The sequence below is a fragment of the Calonectris borealis genome, chromosome 7, assembly GCF_964195595.1.
Source record: "Calonectris borealis chromosome 7, bCalBor7.hap1.2, whole genome shotgun sequence".
NCBI classification, from domain to species: Eukaryota; Metazoa; Chordata; class Aves; order Procellariiformes; family Procellariidae; genus Calonectris; species Calonectris borealis.
In genome coordinates, this window is record NC_134318.1 from 4,327,369 (window position 1) to 4,348,549 (window position 21,181).

Below are 21,181 nucleotides of genomic sequence, written 5' to 3' on the forward strand. Positions count from 1 at the left end.
GGTGAAAATATGTTTTAAAATTCAAGATCGAGAGGCTCGTAAAGACAGTAAACTCTAACTTACAAGAATATATAACTTTATAAATTCTAACACCACTATGCAACATGCTAGCATCCGTAGAGCTTAAAAGAAAATCAAGTCCTCCCTGCTGCAGCAAGAAACCCAGAGCTAAGGCTGAAAGCTCTGCTCTATTTTAGTCCTGTTAATCCCTGTGGAATAGCTTTAAGCCTAGTTTAGGTGCTGAGGCCGCAAGCCGTAAGGCTCATCTTATTTCTAACTTCTCTTGCCCCCGCATTGAGTGTCAACTGGCTCACCTCACTCCTGGTAAACAGAGAGCTACTGCAGACAGTGCAACAAGTCAAAGGCGTGAGCCTTACGCGTGACAATGACTTCAGAGGCCCACAGACACGTGAACCTGCACGCTCCGTGTGGAAACCTCCTACGGAACAGCCATTTCACCAGGCTTAGACTGCTTCCTTCCACCGGTGATGTCTCCGGGACAGCGTGCTACACTACCAGGAGATGGGCGTTACCTCCCTTCCTTCCCACGGCGTCTTCTCCCAACAAAAAGGGGAAAGCAGGAGCTTGAGATGCACTGTTTTACTTCTCAGTATATAAAATAAACGTGAGCTTTTAATTAGATGTACATGGCTTCGCAAAATTTTACAGAACAGCCTTCTAACTTACCTGGGTTTGCACATTCAGCATACACGTGTGAGGAGAGTTGCGGGAACATACAGAACACTGGCAAGTTGAAACTCCTTTACGCGTTTGACACATCTCATCTCAGCCTGCTCTCCCTGCTAAGGCTTTACAAACGCCAAGATAAAGTGCTGCAGATTTTAGTTCCACTACTTAGAACTCAGCAACTCTTGGGATGTAAAATAACACAACGTTGCTCACGATTAAATCTGAGTGTTTGTTGAAAAAACACACTGGGTTTCAATAACCCAAACACCTTGAGTAGATCTGAAATGGACTTTTGAATGTTTAAAAAAACCCATTAAACGGTATTTTAAAGCAATTATATAGCCTTGGTGGCATGTTCAAAATTCAACTGCAAACCCAAAAAATTCTCAGATAAAAGAATTTCAAAACAGCAATAATATCATTTCTGTAGGAAAGATGTCTTTGAAGGAAAGACGTATTTGAAGAAATTAAGATGCTGAAGCACCTTCTCATCCTTCAAGCCGTTAATTCATCCTTTTTCTGAAACAGAAAGGAAAAGTAGGAAAAGACCAGCGAGCCGCCACTCTTAAGAAATGCTATTCTCAATACACCTGTGTTCAACCACAGCAACTTTTCACATCAGAAAACGGTATTTTACTAAATCCATTTTTCCCCCTTAGCCCAACATGTCTTAAGGCAGCCAGACCGGAATCAGCATACGATCCACGCAGGAGACAATAGCAGGACCCTTAATCTTTAAGGCTCATTAGTTCAATTCCAGCCCACGCTGGTAGTCGCTGAAAATTTTATTAAGTAATGGCTGTTCGGAAGCCATCGCACACAGTCCATAGGAAATGTATTAGACACTTAAGCCCGTCTCAGAAGAGAGGCTACAGATTTTATGCCTCTAGAGATGTTTTCTTCAATCCCTGTCAATTGCCCCTGAAAAACAAGTTAAAATAGTTTGGTACAGCATGGAAATTTGCAGTGACATTGTCAACGTGCCTTAGTAATCCGGTCCATTCTTCCAGCATTACATACAATTAAACTGAAAGTAAATTGGTCCGGTAGCAGTGGGGGAAAAAACCCACAGCCTGGTTTCCTGCATATTTGTGCCCTATTTCCCATTTAATCCCTCATAGCAGGGAATTATTGATGGGGATTTGTAGAGTGATCACACATCCTCTGCCTCCCCAGGAAGTGAGGCTCACAAGAGATTGCTGCCAAGATAGCAGGAAGATGAAAAGATATAAAAAATAGTACCAAACCCACCTACAGCCATGAAAGCTCATTCCCACACTTACCTGTGTTTGCATAAATACCAAACATCCCCAATGAGGATTAGAGATTTATGTATGGAGGGGAGAGAGAGATCGTGTAATTTCTGCAGATGGTCCAACTATTCATTAGCGCTCTATACCATCGTAAGGGTATAGAGCAAGAGGGAGAAACAAAAAAAACAAACCCAAACCAAACCAAACATGAAATCAAAAGCAGAGCAACATTTACTGATTTACCTAGGATAGGCAAGAACACAGACTTTTGCTATGAATGCATTACCGAGACACCGGTTCGTATTCTTCTTCACTTTAGGGTCGATCTTGTAGAGTTACCCTGATCTCCCTGTTGGCACCTGGCTAGCGTACTGACTATTAGCTACGTATACAACTTATACCCAAAACAAGTATCTGTTAAAATTTGAATAGTACTTGCCTGTATTCTATTAATTTTGTAGCTATCCTGAAATAAAACGTGTAAAGGCAAATATCAAGCAGCAGGTGACAGAGGTACAGCTATTCTGTCTGTGCACCCCCGTTGTACGTGACGTGACCCAACAGCCTGCCAAGGAGCCTGCGACACTGCAGCCTGCTTGCTCCTGCACCCCAACCTCTGCATTTTGTTCCAAATTCTATTTCAATCAGTCACATCTAGCAGATCTCAATTTTGCCTCTTTTAGAAGTCATTTCCCAATAGTCTACTCTCCATTAAAAACTCTTTTTGAAGATTCAAAGCCTTTTAGTATGCTCAGTATGCTCATCTGGAGGAAAAAAGCAGAGGCAGCTCCACAGGAAAGTCCCCAAAAACTTGGGGGTTGCAACTTGCAGTTGCAATGAAAAAGTCTGAAGTATGAGTAAGTCTCATTCAGTCAGTCTTTAAAAGAAGTTAAAGCCAAGTCTCAAATGCAGTAATGAAAAAAAATCCATGGGTGAAAACAACTCTCTATAAAAAAAAAACCATACATCTAGAATAATTAAATTTTGCTGTTAATATGATCTCAAGTACTATCACCCATTCAGTTAAACATAGGAAGAATGAAAAAATAATTCATTTGTACCTTAAGAAATGTAAAGTTCACCCCTTCTAGGACTCTTCCTGAACTATAAATTGATACTTGATATAAAGATATAGTAATCCAGTGGTGGGAAACCATCAAATCCTAACACCTATGCTGATCTCTCCAGGAGACCTTTAAAGGTCAGACATGGTCACTGGTGTCCGACTATGAAAACAAGGAATAGTTATTTTGTAAAATATTTTTATTCCCTGAGATTTGCCAGTCTCCAGACCTTTTGTGAATTAGAAACGATTGAACTCAGTGTGCTTAGAAGCAACATTTAACACAGTGGAACTAAAGATAGACTTCTAAAAAGCAGGATTTTCTGTTTATTCAGTTGCCAGTACGTGATGAATATGTGCACTAGATGAAATGAAATGTCACACCGAGGTATCAACTCGGTTATTGTTTTGAGATCTTCATTCCAAAACCTTAGAAGAGGCAGTCCAACTTCAACAACAGACCTTTGAAAGCTGCAGTGCAGTGCAAGGAATTAGAATAACCCGATTAGATTTCATACTTCAAGTGATCTAGAGACATATTTGTATATATTAGAACAAAAATAGGCGGATTGTTTCTCTGCATGTATTGGCAATTCCAATACAAAATTTCTTTGATCATTGGAAATGTTGTATAACATATAATCTGCCTATCATCCAAATGTCTATCGCTACAGCTTCGCTGTCACTTAACAACTATAAATGCCGATTTTGAGACTGAATGGCAAATGATTTGAAATAATTTTTGATAAACTATTCTAGTGAATTCACACACACAGTAAATACAGTCACCCCGTTGATCCTGGCATCGATATCCATGATTTTTACTTTCAGGCTGCATGCTCTATTACACAGCAACGTCCAATCCTCATACCAAAGGTCCCAACGTATCAAAAACTGGTATTAAAACATTTTCTTATCACAACACACTGCTTCAGCTGACCTTCCTTATTACACTTTATATCCTCTCTTTGTTCCCTTCTCAAGATTTTTACAAAGGTTTTTTGGTGGCAGAGTTGTTTGGTGGCAGACTTACTTACAACCCCTTCCCATTTATCCAGATTCATCTTCTAACGCGTAGGAAGGATGAAAGGCTACAGGAGACGAGCTCTGGAAACCAAACCGTTTCTACTGAATGTAACGGGTCATTCTGCAAATCTAACTGAGGCCCTACTGGTGATGAATCAGCTCTCAGCCTGCTTCTTTCACTAGTCGGTTCAAGCTGTAGCTGTAGTGTAAAATATGTAAGGAAATGCATATTTTATACTCAGGGCACTGCTGTAGAGCACAAATTGATACTGGAGCCAAAACAAAGTGTCACACAAATGGAAGTGTACTCATCAGGACACCATAGTGGCTCGCCTAGAACCAAAACATCAGCATATTAAAAGAACATAACTAACAACAGCGTATTAATATTTTGCAACACTGATGGCACAGCCAGACGCTACTTATAAACACCTGTTTATAAGCATGTGAAAACAACCACAAAAAGAGGCCAAAATAAAAAAAAAAAAAAGAGATGGGTGCAGTTGCATGCAGGGAGCATCCAAGTAACAAAGCGTTACCTGATCAGTTAGTCTTCTAACTCCCCGATATATACGTGTGTGTGCGCATGTCCACACACGGGTGTGTACCCATACGCATTCCATTGGACAATGCCCATCGTTCGGCGTGGATCCAAATTCGACTCTAGCAAGCTAAAGCATTTGCCCTGAACCTGGAGACATCTGGAAGGGTGCACACACAGAGCTGGAAAACAAAATCTGCTGGTAGCTGCTCCGCATCCTTGGCTGTGACTATTTTTCTATTTTAAAATATGTACATTCCGTTTCAGCAAGACTCACAAAAAACAAGTATTTAATGTGAAGTACACGAGTAGCAGCATCGAGTCTGTACCGAGAGCCCCTATGCTGTACTGAGATTTCACCTTCATTAATTTCAGTCACACGTGGTTGTGGGGAGGATACAACTTACCACTTCAACAAAGACAGCGCAAGGTTTAAGGACATTTCAACTCAAGAACTGGCTTCCCAGGAGATCCATTTACTTAATACATATTGTGACTTGCAGATGAGGTGTGTCGCTTCCATTAGCTACAATGCGAATTGAAGTTTCTACTTCCAATTTGGCTTCTTTAATGGGGAGTTAATGGTTCATAAGAATTCATAGCAAAATAGATAAATTAAATCATTGCAGATACATGCAAAGCTTTTAGGAGATTCACACCTCTCCCCACCATACTCAATTTAACCAACTTTCTTGCAGGACCAGTTACGTTCAAACAGAAATGTTAACTTTCTAGTTTTCAGCAAACACTGAATCGGGCGTTAAAAAGCTGAGAAATAAAGTTTATTATAACATTCACTTAGAGAGCTGTAAGCTTTTTATTTCTCTAAATTTTTGTTTATATTTCAAATGATTCTAGGGTCAGCATCTAGCCTTAGTTTCAGCTGTTGTTCCCACCATATCCTTCAGATAAGTAACTCGAGTGCTTCTAGCGCGTAAGAATAAAGTGCTATAAAACATGCCAGTACTGCCTATGTATAATCAAGAATACTTGACGCCTTCCCAACAAGTTGATACAGGTACAATTATCTCATAAACATCAAATCCCAAGACTCCTTCTATAGTACATACATTGAAAAAAGATAAAGAAAAAAACCACAGTATTGATTCTGGACCCTTGAACTATTTAGGTACCATATATAGCAAACTATTTTGACAATAGTTGACTAATACTGCAGCACAGATGACACACAGAAATTCTGCTACTAAAGAGTAAGACCTATCATGGATGTTGCGATCACACACCATTTAAACACTCTGAAAGAAAAAAAAAGACTTTTTTTTTCATTTGAAATAAGCATGATATAAACATAATACAGCTTTCTATTTAAATTAATAGTGCACTGTATAAGTTACTTTTATGGCACTCAGGCTGCAATACAAAACACAAAACAAACAGAAAAAAGAGTCCTGCTCAGCATGTGGACACAGCTACCAGGGCAATTTCATTTTGCTGAGACCAATCATCATTTTTTAGTTTCAGCAGACATGATTACAAGAAAAATCAGCACAGGAGGAAAAAAACAGCCTGTTTTTAAAAGCCACTCCAGTACCAACTAACAGAGTTCTTCAGCACGTAGGCGTATTAACAGTTGGTTTTTTGGTTCTCTTGCCAGTAAAACCTGCGTACTCTTACCGTCTGACCTTGAGCAACTCCAACAGCAAACAGTTCCCCCAAGGGCAACAGCAGAGAGGTTCCACCAGCACGACCTGGACTTTGTTCACCATTTCGAGCACCCATATACAATAAATCATAACCACATGCAGCACACAACTGTGCCTAGCTTACGAGGTTAAAAAAAAAAAAAAACACAGACAAAAAATCAGGAAAGACTAGTAACTTACTATCAGGAGTAACAGCCACCTGTACAAAGTGTTGACTCTACAGTATGCTGCTAAGACTACAAACCAACAATTCGAGAACTGTATAATTTGATAGGAGAATTTAAAAAAAAAAAAAGACATTCATGTTCTTTTGAAGTTTCCGTGACTACATGCAAGTAAGTTTTGCCATTTCAGAGGTGTCCATAAACTCATGTTATCAAGCTTCGAGCGAAACAACAAGCAACCTTCTAAAACGGGCATGTGAAACCCAGAAGACAGCAATGTTAAGACTCCTATGAAGCTCCAGAGAAAGGTGGGTTCAGCTTTACCTAACCACACAAAAGCTAAAGCAAAGACTGACCAGAATTTTGTCCTCCACTAACATCATACTGACATAAGAAGTCAGACGGTAAAATACAAGCTGGCATATTAGCAACAAGGGAGCTAAACTACTCTTGTATTACAAATAATTGTGGTCTAAATACTTGTTAAAACTAAATGCGTATCCACAAGAGCCGTCTAGAGTCAAAGACCAACGTCATCAAAATGGGCAATTTTCAGGAAGAAATGACACTCTCGGCATTTTGGATCACCGTCACCTTTCCACCCGCAACCCCCGCTAACAGGTTTTCAGAGAGCAGCCCTCACAGTGGAAGCACAGGGGTCCTCACCGCCGAGCCGGACGCTCCACTCCCCCACAATGTGTGCCTCTACACCCCCATCAGCTAACCAGGGGTAACCGAAGGGGCGTCGCGGAAAACCGAGGTGCACTCACCGTTCCGACTTTCTTCATCAATAGGAACTATTGTGGCTGGAGGACCTGTTCTGGCCAATTTGCAATCTATAAAGATGAAAAGAGAAGTTATTTCTAATTCCAGAAGGAGGATCTGAGGGTTTCGTTCCTGTTTTTTAAAACAAGTCAGCATATTCGGCATACTGAAGACAAGTATTCACTGAAGTATGAGGTATGTACGAGCTACAACTGTTAGCTAAGTTACACTCACAGAGGATCAAAATCTGAGCTGTTTTCTTATCCCTTACTCGGATAAACTTTATAAAGCAAAGGAGAATCTGATGACAAAGGATTTAACATCTCAGATGCCGATCCATATTTAAAACAAACACTTAAACAGCAAAAACTTGATACGATTTGTTCTGTTATCTCTTACGTGAGCCTTCCTTTCCACGTTACGAACACACGCCCCCCGAATCGCCGTCAGAGAGCACCACAATACAGTTTGATGGCTACGCTATAAATCTGCTCGCGTCCTGCTCCAGAGATACCACCAGGGATCTCAGTGAAGCAGTCGTCCTTCAGGACAGGGATAACGGGATGGTAATTTAACCCAAAGAAATAACAGAGGAATGATTAAAAGGTATAAATCGTAATTAAAGCTTCACAACAGAAACAAACATAATTTGAATTTAATTGCAACAAAAGGATCTAATTAAAGAGACTGAACAGAATTTTAATAATGTTCTAAGGCAAATAAAAATTAAAAACAGACGAGCAATGTTCAGGAAGTTACATTTTGCCATCTTACCCTCATATTGCCAGTCTTGAGTCAAAAGTTTAGAGTCATCAATGGAAGCAGAGCAGAATAACGAAAGAAAATAAGTAAGATTTTGTTGGTTTACTCAAAAGATAGGTTCAAAGACATAAAGCAGTACATGCAGAGCTAGCAAATGCATAGGTGTAGTCTTAAAACATATAAAAGCATGTATACTATATGTGATGACTGTACTTTGTGAAAAATTTGGTTTTCTACATTACATAGAAGAAAAATATTACCTCTTTAAAGCACACAAATAAAAGTTAATTAAGAAGCGCTTTTCATTTTCAAAGAGCCACACAGTACCACTGAAACAGCGTGATAAGAGACAAACATTCTCCTTCCCATTTTACCACGGAGAACTGCGTATGAGATTGCAGCCCACGTTTTTAAAGATATTAAGACGCTCCTCTGATCCTCCTGACACGGCCCCGGCCACGTGGATGGCGACACCCCATTTGTAAGAAGCCACAGCTTCTAATTGGGTTCTTGCCAAAGAAAGAAACACCAGAGCATCACTGGTTTGTTTGGGGGTTTTTTGAGAGGTCTAAACGTTTTACACAAAAATCCTAACAGAAAATCATCTGTAAATTAAATACAAGAGCAAGCCGAGGTAAAATGCTATTTTCCAGCTTACAGTAAAAATTACACATTCCCTGACTTCAAAAGAATTGCGCTGCAGCTAATTACAGACAGTAATTAGCCCAGCACAGACAAGACCTATGAAGGAAGACGAAAACAGTGAAGCATTTATTCAGATCTCCATTTAGGTGAAGCCTCCAAAGGACGTCTCCGTGGCACAGTAATTTCCTCTAGCGACAGCTTTGCTATTCAGCTGATGAGCTCAACTGCAAGACCAAACTTCTAAACAGAAAGGGTAAGGATTGATAGCACGGCATTCCTCGAGGCTGTTAATATTTATGAACAGCCTGAGCGACACCTGAATTAATACTAATGATAACAGTCACACTGTAATTACTTTTTTTTTTTAAAAAAAAAGACAAAGACGCAAACCCTGCCCTGAAGGTAAAATACAGCGAGCCGTGTGGGTACCCGCTCACTCTCCTTCCTCACATCAGTGACACTGCTTGTAGAGTTTCACGAACCCGCTTGGTTTGCTATCCTAAGCAGTCTAAATAAAATTGTTCAATGAACAAGTTCTCAGTACTTATTCCTTTTATTCTTATGTGCTCTAGTTCAATATATAAAAATTGAATATTTTCTGTTGATAATTTTAAAGCTTTTTGTTTTAGGCAAAGGCACTAACAGAACAAACAGACCACCTGAAAAACTACACCTTTCATTTCACTGTAGTTTCGTATGAGCGTATCCTGCGGGAAGATAAGCAATGTTTGCATATCTACGTGAAATAAGGATTTTTTTTTCCCTGCTCTTATGTTTTTTCACTGGATGCTATGCAAATAACAGGACCATAACAGAGGCAACTCTAACCTTTTCCAGAGACATGTGTTATAATTTTCTAGAAGTTTAGGATTTGGCTAACTGAATGACCCTTCAACAAACTGTGTTAGGGCAACGAAGCTCACCGATGCAAACTTTTATACTGAGACGTCGTTTTCACGAATGGTCGTGGTATTCACCGTTGAACAGCGATCACCGCACACACAACCAAAAAGAAATCCAAAGCAGGGACAATTTCTAGTTCTATAAATTGCATATGCCTTAACAAAAGAATAATCACGATTTTTTTGAAAACTGAATGAGCTTTTTCCCCATCATCTGTGTTTCCATGATGATGTTTTCTCCTTTCTGGATGTCTCAAGGTAAAGTTCACCCAAATCAGGCCAACCTCTAGTTCTATTCTTCAATAAGCAAATTATCAAAATTACAAGTTAATCACGTTAGCAGCCTTTTCAGAGATTTTCCATCAAACACATCAGGATTTCCAGAATTACAATCAAGGCATTTATACGGTATGTTTAAAAATCCACGTTCAGCATTGAAATCCGGATATAGAGTTTCAGAGAAAAGGCAGATATACAGTTAAGGTCAGCGATTTGCAGAGGATTTATTGCAAGTGTGAGCAGGTAAAGCAATAAAATTTATCATGAGATAAATGTCAATGAAAAGAAGAGCAATAGCCAAAACTACTTCTATAGCTAGGGGAGAAAAAAAAAAAAATAAACAGGATGTGTAGCAGAAATCTTGCTGTGGATTACCCTCATGGCACCAATAAAAAATTCCTGAAGAAACGTGTCGTTTTATTGCATAGATAAGAGTTTACAGATTATTTCACATAATTTCAACCATGTCAGTACTAGCCAAATATCAGATTGCTTTTTAAGATGCCTGTCACCCCTCTCTCCCCTTCTCAGAGACTGAATCTAATAACGCCACAGCCTTATTTAGTTTCACATTCATTATCATACACTGAACAGGTAAATTCAAAATCGTAGTCTTACACAAATTTCCAATTCAAAGGGAGACAATAATTTTAATTAAAAACCTTAAAGACAAGTTATATGTTGTAAACACATGGGTGCTACCTTTTCTTTTTCTGTGCAAAACACAATCAATAAGCAGCAGCAGCAGCAAGACCAAGTGCTCAAGCGCTGTGTTTTATCACCAGGCACCAGCCAGACCTGGTGGGAAATACCGGATACATGAAAAAGAACATTTTTAGACTGAGCCAGGTGCACAGAAAGGTTATTCCCATCACATGGAGGACAGAGTCCATCCTATGAAGATGACAGAGGCTTGACTTATTTAGTCTAGGAAAATGAAAGCTCTCTAGAAATACACTGGGGTAAATATCAAGGAGGAAATAAGAGTTACTTAAACTAAAGAGCAATACCAGTGCAAAGAACACTATGAGTTCAAAGGAGAAAAGGCTGCATGGCTGAACTGTTGTTTTTTTTTTCTTTGGACTGGCAGAGAAGGTAGATCCTTCTAGAGGAACACTCTTCCACAGCAGCAACAGCACAAAAAAGCATTTTCAGCATTTTTGAAACATACCTTTATTTGCTTATGAAAGGGATTACATGAAATGCTCCTCAGCAATATTATGAGATGTTCTTCTCAAGTTTTATTCTTATTTCAGCAGTAATAGATTGCTTTATTCATCATAAGCAAGCACGCATAATTCCAGCATCAAAGGTGACTTACGAAGGAAATATTTAGACAAGACTTTACTTTCCTGTTCTTTTGTTTTAAAGTGCCCCATGTCTGATTGTGGGTCTTGGTATAAATCTATCAGGTATTTTAAATATTCCAATTTCACGCTGCAGATTATTACCAGAATACTGACACGCACCTAAGTCACAATTCAAATTTTTAATAAAACTACTGCAATTGCCAAGACAGGATGGTTTCTTTCCATCACGTGGTTTCTTTGAAAAGAGGCCCCGTGCCCCATCCAACAGCAGCAGCAGGAGGGAACACCGCAAGACAGAGGCCGTCTGACTTGCCTTACCGACGGAAGGAACCTCCGCTCTGCGGGAAGCGCAGGGAGAAGCGACATGCTGAACCATAGTCTATTTGTTCTACATTTATTTGTTCTAATTTTCTCAACAAAAAGCAAGTTGTCCTTGAAATTCCTGGGCATAATGGAGTAGTCACGGAAGTCAAATCGCTCTAAATTGAACACTCTTTAGGAAAGGCAGAAAAGGCATGATATAAATGAGCTTCCCTATCTACGGTTTTCGTGATATGTTTTCTGTCTAAGCAGCAGCACTGGTAAATGTAATCACGATGTAGCAGTGCCCTCCCCCCAGGCACCTAACAGAAACGGCAGTAGGCATCAGGCAAATAAAACTCAGTAAATAAAACAACAAGCTATGAAGGCTTTCCTAAAAGCTTACAGAAAAGCATTTTTGTTCCTGTCGTTAACTTCACTGTTTCATCCACCTAGTGCATTTGCTTTACAATTATAGAATCAAGGCAAAGGCAGACAAATAAAGGGCCTGTCTCCTTGGGAGCAAAGTGAAAAATCTATTTAACAAACTCTTCATGGAACAGTTACATGGCTAAGATCCATTTGGTTTCTGATGGCTAATTTTCATTATTTTAATTTCTAATTATTTTTAATGAGATGGCTCAGAGGAAACCCTCCATCATTGTTCTAGGTAAGATGCTCAGCAAGGTCAAACAGCCTGAGCCGAAACAAACACAACAACTTGAATAATCCCGTCCTCTGCCAACGGAGAGCTGCCCGGTCACCTTCCTTTCACCTCACCCTCGCCCTCCCAAAGCCGCTTCCCGCTCAACGGTTATGTTACCCAGAGGACTTCTCTCTATTTCAGCTTCACAGCTGAAGTAAGCAGAAACATCTATAAAAATGAAAACAGATGTTATTGAATTAGCGAGTAAGACACTTCAAGCGCGGGAACTGACAGGCCACACGAGGAGCTCTAAGGACACCTGAGGGCGACGGTCCCGCGAGGAGCCGGGGTTAACCGGCCTGACCGCCACGGGCTCCCCCGCAGGCGTGGGGAGTTGCGATTATCAGCAGCGCGCTTTCCCCCCCAAACTCCCCTCTCCTCATTCCCGAAAGGCTAACCGCATCCTTGCAGCCCCTCTCTGGCAGGGGGCCTCTTCCCCCTGCCGTCTCCCGAGAGACCAGGTCCTCCACAAAGCTGATTCAAAGGACCTTACAAACCCGTCTCCTGCTCCGAATCACTCGAGGGATGCACCTCTTCGCCACTAGCTGCAGACGGAGCTTACGAGGCTACAATAGCCTTTTCTGTAGTTTCCTACGAGCCCCACATTCACACACTTGCAAAGACGGCCGTGGCCTCACACACGTTTAGAAGCTGTCTGACAAGGAAGACGCAAAGTTAGAGGTAGCTGCAGTGATCAAGAACGGCCTATAGCATCCCTCTACCAAACGCAATTACTTGCAAACCCAAAATATCCATTCATACTTGGTATATCCTTAAGTTCCAGCTAAACAAAAACATTTTAATTAGTTGGGAGAGGGTCTGAAGTTGGCTGTTCTGATCATTAAATCACAAGACTGCAAGGCATACAATCGCATTGACTGCTTGAAAGTTTAACAATGAAAACAGCTTGCCCCATTAAGTCTTATAAATTTAAGTGACTATAACCAAAAAAAGGTCTCCCGCAACATTTGAGAAGGGCTGTGTGTTCCCAGTAAGAGTACAACTTTAAGAGAAGCTCAATAACTTAGTCCTACCACGATGTCAAAGACAGAAAGGGTTTTACCCTGACAAAAAAAATAAGTGAGCTGCCCTGCAGGGAGTACAGCACACTCATCTGGAAAACAAACAGCCAGCCTGAACCTTTCTGGGGACATTATTCTGTGAAATAACTGTCATCTCCTCCTAAGCGCTCCTGAAATTAAAACTGAAAAAAATCCACTTCAATATGCTAATCACCAACTCTTCTTCCAGCTGCTTCAGAAGCACCCAATTATTACTCTAAGTTATTTTACATTTTCTCTTGTATTCAGTTTTGCTTTTATATATTCAGATAAGTAGTTCTGTTTGGTTTTATTTATTTAAACAAACAGTCATAGGGAGTACAACAAGAGGCAATCTCAAAAAACTGACTCGGTTCCTAGCAGATACGCAGCCTGATTTAAAAGACTTATTTAATAAAATTCTACTAACTACTGAAGGAAATTGTTTTATCTGGTGGCACAATAAAATTTCATTCTTTGTCACTGGAAGAAAAATCAGATTCTAAACTTTATCAGCAGTTGTAGAAGGCTCTGTTACTCTTCAACATCAATCCCTTACTTACCTAGGGCTTCTCCCCGAGTCAGAAAATCATACCATGCAATTACTCTGTATTTATGTTTCAGCCATTTTTGTTGTATTAATGAACTTCAGAACGTTAAACTTAACAATTACTCAGTATTTGCCTGTACATTTAATCCAAGCTGAAAACATTTTGAAAGGTGACGTGTCACACTGACAACAGCTTCCCTGTAAAGCTGTAAACTCAAAGGCCCTTACAACTCTGACGCACCGAATAAAGCCATATTTGTTCACCAGGAAAAATTCAAACCTATCTTCAACACAGCCTACAAAAGCAATATTCCAAGAGTACGGTATTAACTCTTAAATGATTTTTTTTTTCCTGTTAATTTGCCCAAACTCTTCCTGAATCCACGAAAACATGTAGCATCTACATCATCTTAGAGCAAGCTTATTTTGAACCCAGTCACTGCTTGTTGCCGTGGTACCACTCCATCATGGTGCAGGCAGAAACAGTATCTAACCACTCCCTACTGACCCTCCGCACCTTCTATGACTTCCATAAACTTTTTTATTATCCCTAGATATTGCAGCAAACTATAATTGAAAGTGAGTTCAAGATTCTGACCCACTTCAGTGACTATGTGCTACAAATAACAGAAATGGCAATATGGAAAATTTAATATTAAAATTGGTTGCCATCTTTAAACAAAGTCATTTGTGGCCAGTTGCAACTCTGGAGCCTCTAGACAAAGAGCCCTGCTGATGCCTCAGAATCATCATCTATTGCACCGAGATAAGTTTTAAGCCATGTGTGCAAATACAACAATAAGGCAAGTTAACAACATACGGGACCAGTCAGTCGGCTGAACCCCTCTTTAAAACGAATGTAGGTGAACACAGCAATAGTTTTCAGGCTAACATCAGATACACCATACTATATCAGAAATGCTGTGGCAGTTTAAGGTGTCCCTGTCTGCTGGCTGGAGGAAAAGCCACCCCTGCTGCTGACCTGGCAAAGCAGAGCACGTAGACATCTGAACTATGCCAGCTCATTTTGTCCTGAAGTCCAGCAGGTGACCATGTGCGGTCTTTTAATTCGGCTCAGCTGTTTGAATAACAGCAGCCGACGACCAAGCGGTAACAAATGAGACAGCTTTGACACCTTGATCCACCCCTGCAGATTCTGAAGCAACCGTCGGACCATGGCCTAACGCACAGAGGATTTCTCTGAACGCTGGAATTGCAGGCCCAGCTGTCCACCTGTGCTCCGCACTAAAGGAGACACTAAAGCCACTTTATTTGATATACATGTGATTATAGAGAAAACTTTGGACAGTTCAAGACCAAATGCTGGCAAGTCAATCTCTGTGAGAACGAAGCACTGACGAGTCATTTGGCACTACAAAAAAGGTGACGCAGCAAGCAAGCCAAAACTGTTTTCCAGAGCCGGAAGAGTGGGAGCAGAGGTAGAGAAAACCTCTACAGCTAGAAGTCTAGATTTTTACAGTTTTGCTTCTTCCCCTCTGCATTTACATGCATTTTAATTTTGCTCTCGTGAGAATTAAAAAAAGCAAACACTCAACATTTGGCAGCGCGCCTTAGTTCAGTGAGAGCAGTAAGTGTTAAGCAGCAGTCTTAATTTCAAGCATACTCTTGTCTTCAACTCTGACCCTTTCCATCCATGTTGAGAAAGAAAGAAAAAAAGAGGGTTTAGGAAGTCAAAGTATTTAAAGACTCTCTTCCCCATTTCTTCTGCACTGTTAAGCACATAGAACACTTGCATAAAAGTCTTACAGATATACAGCGAGAACCACTAAGCCCAGTCCTCAAGCCTGAGTCACTGATAATACTGTGGCCATTTTAAATATGAAACAAATGAGAAGTCATTAATAAAAAAATAGACACACGACTTCTGCCTGATCACTGACTGGAAATTAAAGAGAGTTGTGCACGTGCCACACAAAAGATGTACGATGGCACAAAGCCAAAACACCTGCACTAATTGATTTACTAAAATGTTGCCGGAACAGCAAGTGCCACGAGGGCATGTTCTGAAACACTGGGGTGGTTGGAGATGGTACAAGCTACCGAGAAAGCCTGTTTCAAGACAACTAAGTGGTTCACAAAACAGGATCTCAATGAATGCAGTAAAACCTCAAGCCCACGGGTTTTAGAGATTGAAATTCCCAGCAAAGCTCTTGGGAGTTTGCGATGTGCAGGGAAAGTGACAGTGTGTCCTCTGCTTTATTTAAATTGGAGACGCAAGAAACGAAATTCTAACAGTCTGTTAGCATCGGCCGAGGTTAAAGTACCTCACATTTAAACCCGCTGGAAAATGTATTTCTGTGTTCAGATGTACTTTATTCTCAGAAATGCCCCAATCGCTCATTAAGTAAACAGTCCTTTGAAAGACCTTATACTTACCTCCACGTTTTGTACTTCCACGGCTCATTCATCAGGGAACACTCGCAGAAAAGAGTCCCATGAAAGAGTCTCTCTAAACATCTCGATTTACAGAACAAGGTTCCTAATAAAGAGCTACATAGAACCATACATTTAAATCAAGTAACCAAGCAACCCAATTTCAGGGGAAAATGTCCTGTCTTGTTTCCTGTGTGACTGAATTCAGAACTACAGCTGTGCAATTTAGGATAAGCTTGGCATAACCTTTACATTAGCAGGCTTGTACTACAATTGCTCTGTATTGAAAATAGTATAAGAAGGGCTTTCACAGCCTATTTTCAGCTCTTCCTGACAGACATCTCTAATTGTAGAAACGGGGAAGGAACGACAGTGAGCTTGAGTTTGATTCAAACACATTTGCAATACTTCTTAAACCCACACTGAATTTCTGTGCTTTGATTCAGAGTGGCTCAGTTAAGCACTACTCTAAAATTCATAGCTCAGAAATTCAAAAGACTCAAGTGAAAGATGATTTAAATATTAAAAACTGACTGTAGCTGAATTTGGGTTTGGTTTTGTTTTTAACTGGACAAAAAGTGAGGCTGATGGATAATCAAGTACAAAAAGGACATAAACCAAATGAAGAGTATTATTGTAAGCTCTTGTTCCCACAGCCTCAGAAACCGTGCTTTCATACAGAATATGCAACCTGAACATCCAATTTATTTTGTAGCTTTATTTTTCCATTCTTCCAACTCTTTTTTTACAGATATAACATCTATAAAGGGTTTGGGACATGAAAATTGCCCTGCAAGTGCTGTGGATTGCTATTTTACTTTTACAGCTTTAGAAAAATGCAGTACCATCCATCTTTCGGGCAATATTCTTTTAGATTGAAATAACTTTCCATTTTACAAGCAGTTTTGGAGTTGACAGAGTCTTTAAAATCATACTTGTGCCTAAAAACACCGTAAAACACATAAAAACATGATACTATGCCAAGCAGCACCTAAAATTGCTATTACCAAAAGTAATTTTTAAGATCATTAAAATGCAACGGATGACTCGAGAATAGCTGCAATATCTTCAGAAGTGCTTAAACTTCAAAAGTTGACTAAACCTGCTTTTAACCATTACTATGTACTGAGCATTAAAAATTCATGCTGTTTTCAATATTTTTGAAATTGCATTTTCCCTGTTAACTGTGTGATGCATTTAAGACAAAAATTTCATACAGGAGGATGAAAAAATATTTAGTATTTGGAATTAAACTGAACGCAGGTACTATAAGCAAATTTTAAAGTCTCAGCAATTTTAACTGCTGTATACAAGCAGACATTTAACTACTAGTACAAGCAACTCGGAAAAAGTAGTTGGAGATACTTGGAACCCTTCATATTGTTGAAACTTCTTTACATGCAAATAAAAAGGGATTAGCATTTATTAACTGAAACACAGGAGAGGAGACAGCTAAACCGCCTACAGATGAGCTAATAATATTTTGCCTTCCCCTGTTCCTAAAGGGTAAATTTGTGACTTTTAGACTTTAGGCTCTCAACATTAACGTTCATTGCCACTGAAATCACATTTCATTATCAGGCTTCTCATCTTCCTCTGACAGTTTCTCCCATTGCAGTCCGGGATTCTTTTTGTACACAACAGACATGGAAAACATACGTTTGCCTTCCAGAGAACTGATTGAGATGAGCTGAGACAAAAGAAAGAAGCGTTAAAAGGAAGTTTAAGATTAAATTTAGGAAAAAACCCTTCATGAAATTTTGCTATATACACAGGAAATGTTTTCATTTTTAAAGCGGATGAAAAATTTTAGAATATTACATTACCGTATGTGAATAACATTGAACCGTATTCTTTAGACTACGGTTTCAGTGACTTTCTTTGAAAAGCAGCACTTTTTAGATTAGAAAAAAGTTATATTGACATGAAACCTCACAGTCATAAAAATCCAAAGGGAGTTTAACAAACACACACACCCCCCCACATCCAAAATATCAGCAACTTTCACATGTTATTAAGCAAAAAGCAAGAGTCAAGTTGTCAGAGTCTACCTTCTACCTTCAGTGGTGGAACAACAAGAAGCTGTTTTGCTCCTCTGAAGTCCCCTCTCCCATGCTGAGCACTAGCTGCTGTAAATATTTCAATAGTTCAAGAAAATTCCACTCGGCACCAGATGTGCCAAACCTACAGCAGGTATCCCACACCTATCTCCACCGAAAACAGGCTGCGCTAATTAACCTGCCAGTTCTAGGATTGTTTATGTTTCAGGTAATTAACTAGCAATTTTGTGAACATCTACACATCGTGCCTATAAATAATCTTTCTCATGACATCTCTAATGAAGTCAATGTTGATCAACATCTTCCTGTAATTTAATCAAGACATCAAGCAGCAGTGACAGAAGGTGAGGAAGTCTCTTTGCTGCTCGGTAAAGCAATACCCCGCTGCGCCCTTCACAGAAACGAAGGGAAGCAAGACAACTCCTCGCCTTAAAAGACACCCTACTCTTGCAGCTCCTTGAGTACTCACTCAAATGCTGCTAAAATTAGCCAGTCAAAAGAGACTTCCACAATTGCATCTTAATTACAGCGCAGTACAAATTTTCTCCCTCTTTCTCCATGGTAAATGCAGCCCCGTTCTGGGAGGACAAGCTGCCACGTCCTACTGCCACGGGACTCCACTGGATTATCTAGCACACACCAGAGCGTCCCCTGCTCCATCCCTGCAGAAACAACCATCTGCGCGACCGGGGACCGACGTGGACGTTTTCACATTTAAAATATGGACCCTGATAATGCAGCTTAACTATATCAAGATTTAATTATCATTGAACACTGTCCTGAAGTAAGACAGACGCTGTGCTTCGGTTTTGAAAGCATTTCTTAGACATTTCAAGTAGAAGACATAGCATCCAACATTAGCAACCAAAAATGCCCAAAAAGGCCATTAAAAGGGCCAAAATCTGTTTTTTAAGCGTATTTCTAAGCAGATGTGTAGTAGCAGAATCCAGAAAATAGCACGTAATGAACTTACTACTTACAATCAATCCTGTGGCTTCATAAAGTTAACTTGTTTTGCACAGAGGATGTTGACACATATTCACAGATGTAAAAATTGATTAGCTAAGGATCTGGAAAATGCTGCCCCCGCAGCCTGGGTGAAAAGGTACAGAGCTGCGAGCGGAAAGCAGGCTCCAAAATCGCAGATAGAAGGTCCTTTCCCAAAAAGAAGGTTAAAGCATCTAAGATATTGTGCAGCTCTTAATGGCACCTGACTGAGTCACATCCATTTGCATGTTCCACATCCATTTGCATGTTCCTCATCCATGAAAAATGCAAAGTAATAAGACTTCACAGAAAGTGTCATCCTTTGAAGTATCTGTTTAATAAATTATGGTCCAATGGATTCAATAATTGAAGTCTGAACTGCTTTCTGCCCATCATAGATCTAGCCTGTGTCTAAACAGCCTGAACCTGAGTTAATTATAAAAGCAATAAGGATTTTAATGTTGAATAGCTACAAAGAGTTATTTGTTTTTCTTCTGGTTAGACGCACACTTTTGATACCTATTTTGTTAAGGAAAAAAATGATACCATCTTAATTTTATAATTAAAATTCTTCCCATCTACAATGATAATCATACCTGTTCTTATACGAGTTGTACTTTGGCTTCCTGGTCCCACAGTTTATTATTCACATTTTCAGGTAAATTCACAACACATCTCCCAGTTCTAAACACAATTTGTCTGAAAAAATGCAGGCCTGAATACAAAGGTTATATGCAAAGTTAGTACTTTCTTCAAAAAGAAAAAAGCTTTTGGGGAAAATCATGAAGGTGTAACTTAAGTCTCTTTTTTGAAGCATCTATTTAATAAGAAAACTACAATCCGAGATTAAAGAACATATCTATGGCATCATCCATTACTACTGCCAGAATTTCCTTATATTTGTGTTTGGAAAGCTTGGGCCCTATTAACTCAAAAATGGCCTGGTAAACGCAAAATAGTTACAGCCCTTCTTTGTCTTTGAACCAGCCCTTCTTTGTCTTTGAACCAATTTAAGCTTTATTTTAATAAATTTAAGGGGTTTAGGTATCTCCCCTGTAAAGCAGCTATGTGAGGAAAGAAGAATGGGTTGAGACAAGAGACTTTGACTCGGCACCCTTCAGCAGACAGTGGTTACTAGCACCCATCCGGAGAGGATTCCCAAAACGTGCCAAATACCGCCAAAAAACGGTGTTCAAGCCAAGCAAAGCGGCTGATGCCGGTGTGGGGGCTCTCCAAGCTCTAAACACTGAAAGATTTCTTCCAGAAACTTATACACTTTAGGCAGGATGATTTTTTTGTGGTTTTTTAATAACACTAGGGAAAATGAAGTCCAAGCATGGTACATCTGCTGTCTGAAACCTTGATCATCAAACCACAGGTAAATTGCAAGAAGAGAGTCAATGCATTTCTGCTACATTGAAAAAGACACTTCATATCCCTTGCGATATGATTCCAAACCCTCAAAATATTTACTTCTCAATTTTTACCTACTTAGAAAACAGTTTCAAAAATAAACACCTTATAGGACATACTGATTACCATCAAAACCTCTTTCTGTCTATCACTGATCTCTAGGAGAGTTGAAGACATGGAGAAAATATCTTTTCCTAAAACAGACACAGTGGTAGTACCTTTGTGCTTCCCAAGATACCAAATGGTAAAGTAGTATCATAAGAACAGTTAACAAACCTACTGCTCCTGGTGCTAATAACAAGTATAGGTAAATTCACAAAAAACGCAAGTTCAACTTCTTATTGCAAAGACTATCAAAATTTCAAAAAAAGAAGAGGATATTTGATGGCAAAAATGAAGATTTATCATCTGTTCTTGTAAAGGTACCGCTCTCCTCGGTGTTTCGGCTCCTAGGAAAAACTAGAAGTGCCGAAGGAGTATCTGCTGCTGCCCATCAGCAATCCTACTTTCCCCTCCTACACACAAATACTTCTCAAAAGAGCATTTGACTAGAAAGGACAAGTATTAGTAGGTGTGCTTGTTAAGTCAGTCCAATCCAAGTGCACATGCAGGGAAGTTTTACATCAGCAAGGAAGGGCAAAGAGCAAAGAGAATATGTTTTTTCTTA

At 39.7% G+C, this 21,181-nt stretch overlaps 1 protein-coding gene across 2 annotated transcripts in view; it reads right to left on the reverse strand.

Moving 5' to 3' along the window:
• Positions 1-21,181, reverse strand: part of PCDH15 (protocadherin related 15) — an 827,781-nt gene that overhangs the window by 342,108 nt on the left and 464,492 nt on the right. For both annotated transcript variants that reach the window (XM_075154074.1, XM_075154076.1), the window contains one exon: positions 7,172-7,237. In XM_075154074.1, coding sequence (XP_075010175.1) covers positions 7,172-7,237 — 66 coding nt within the window. The remainder of the gene's footprint in view (positions 1-7,171; positions 7,238-21,181) is intronic.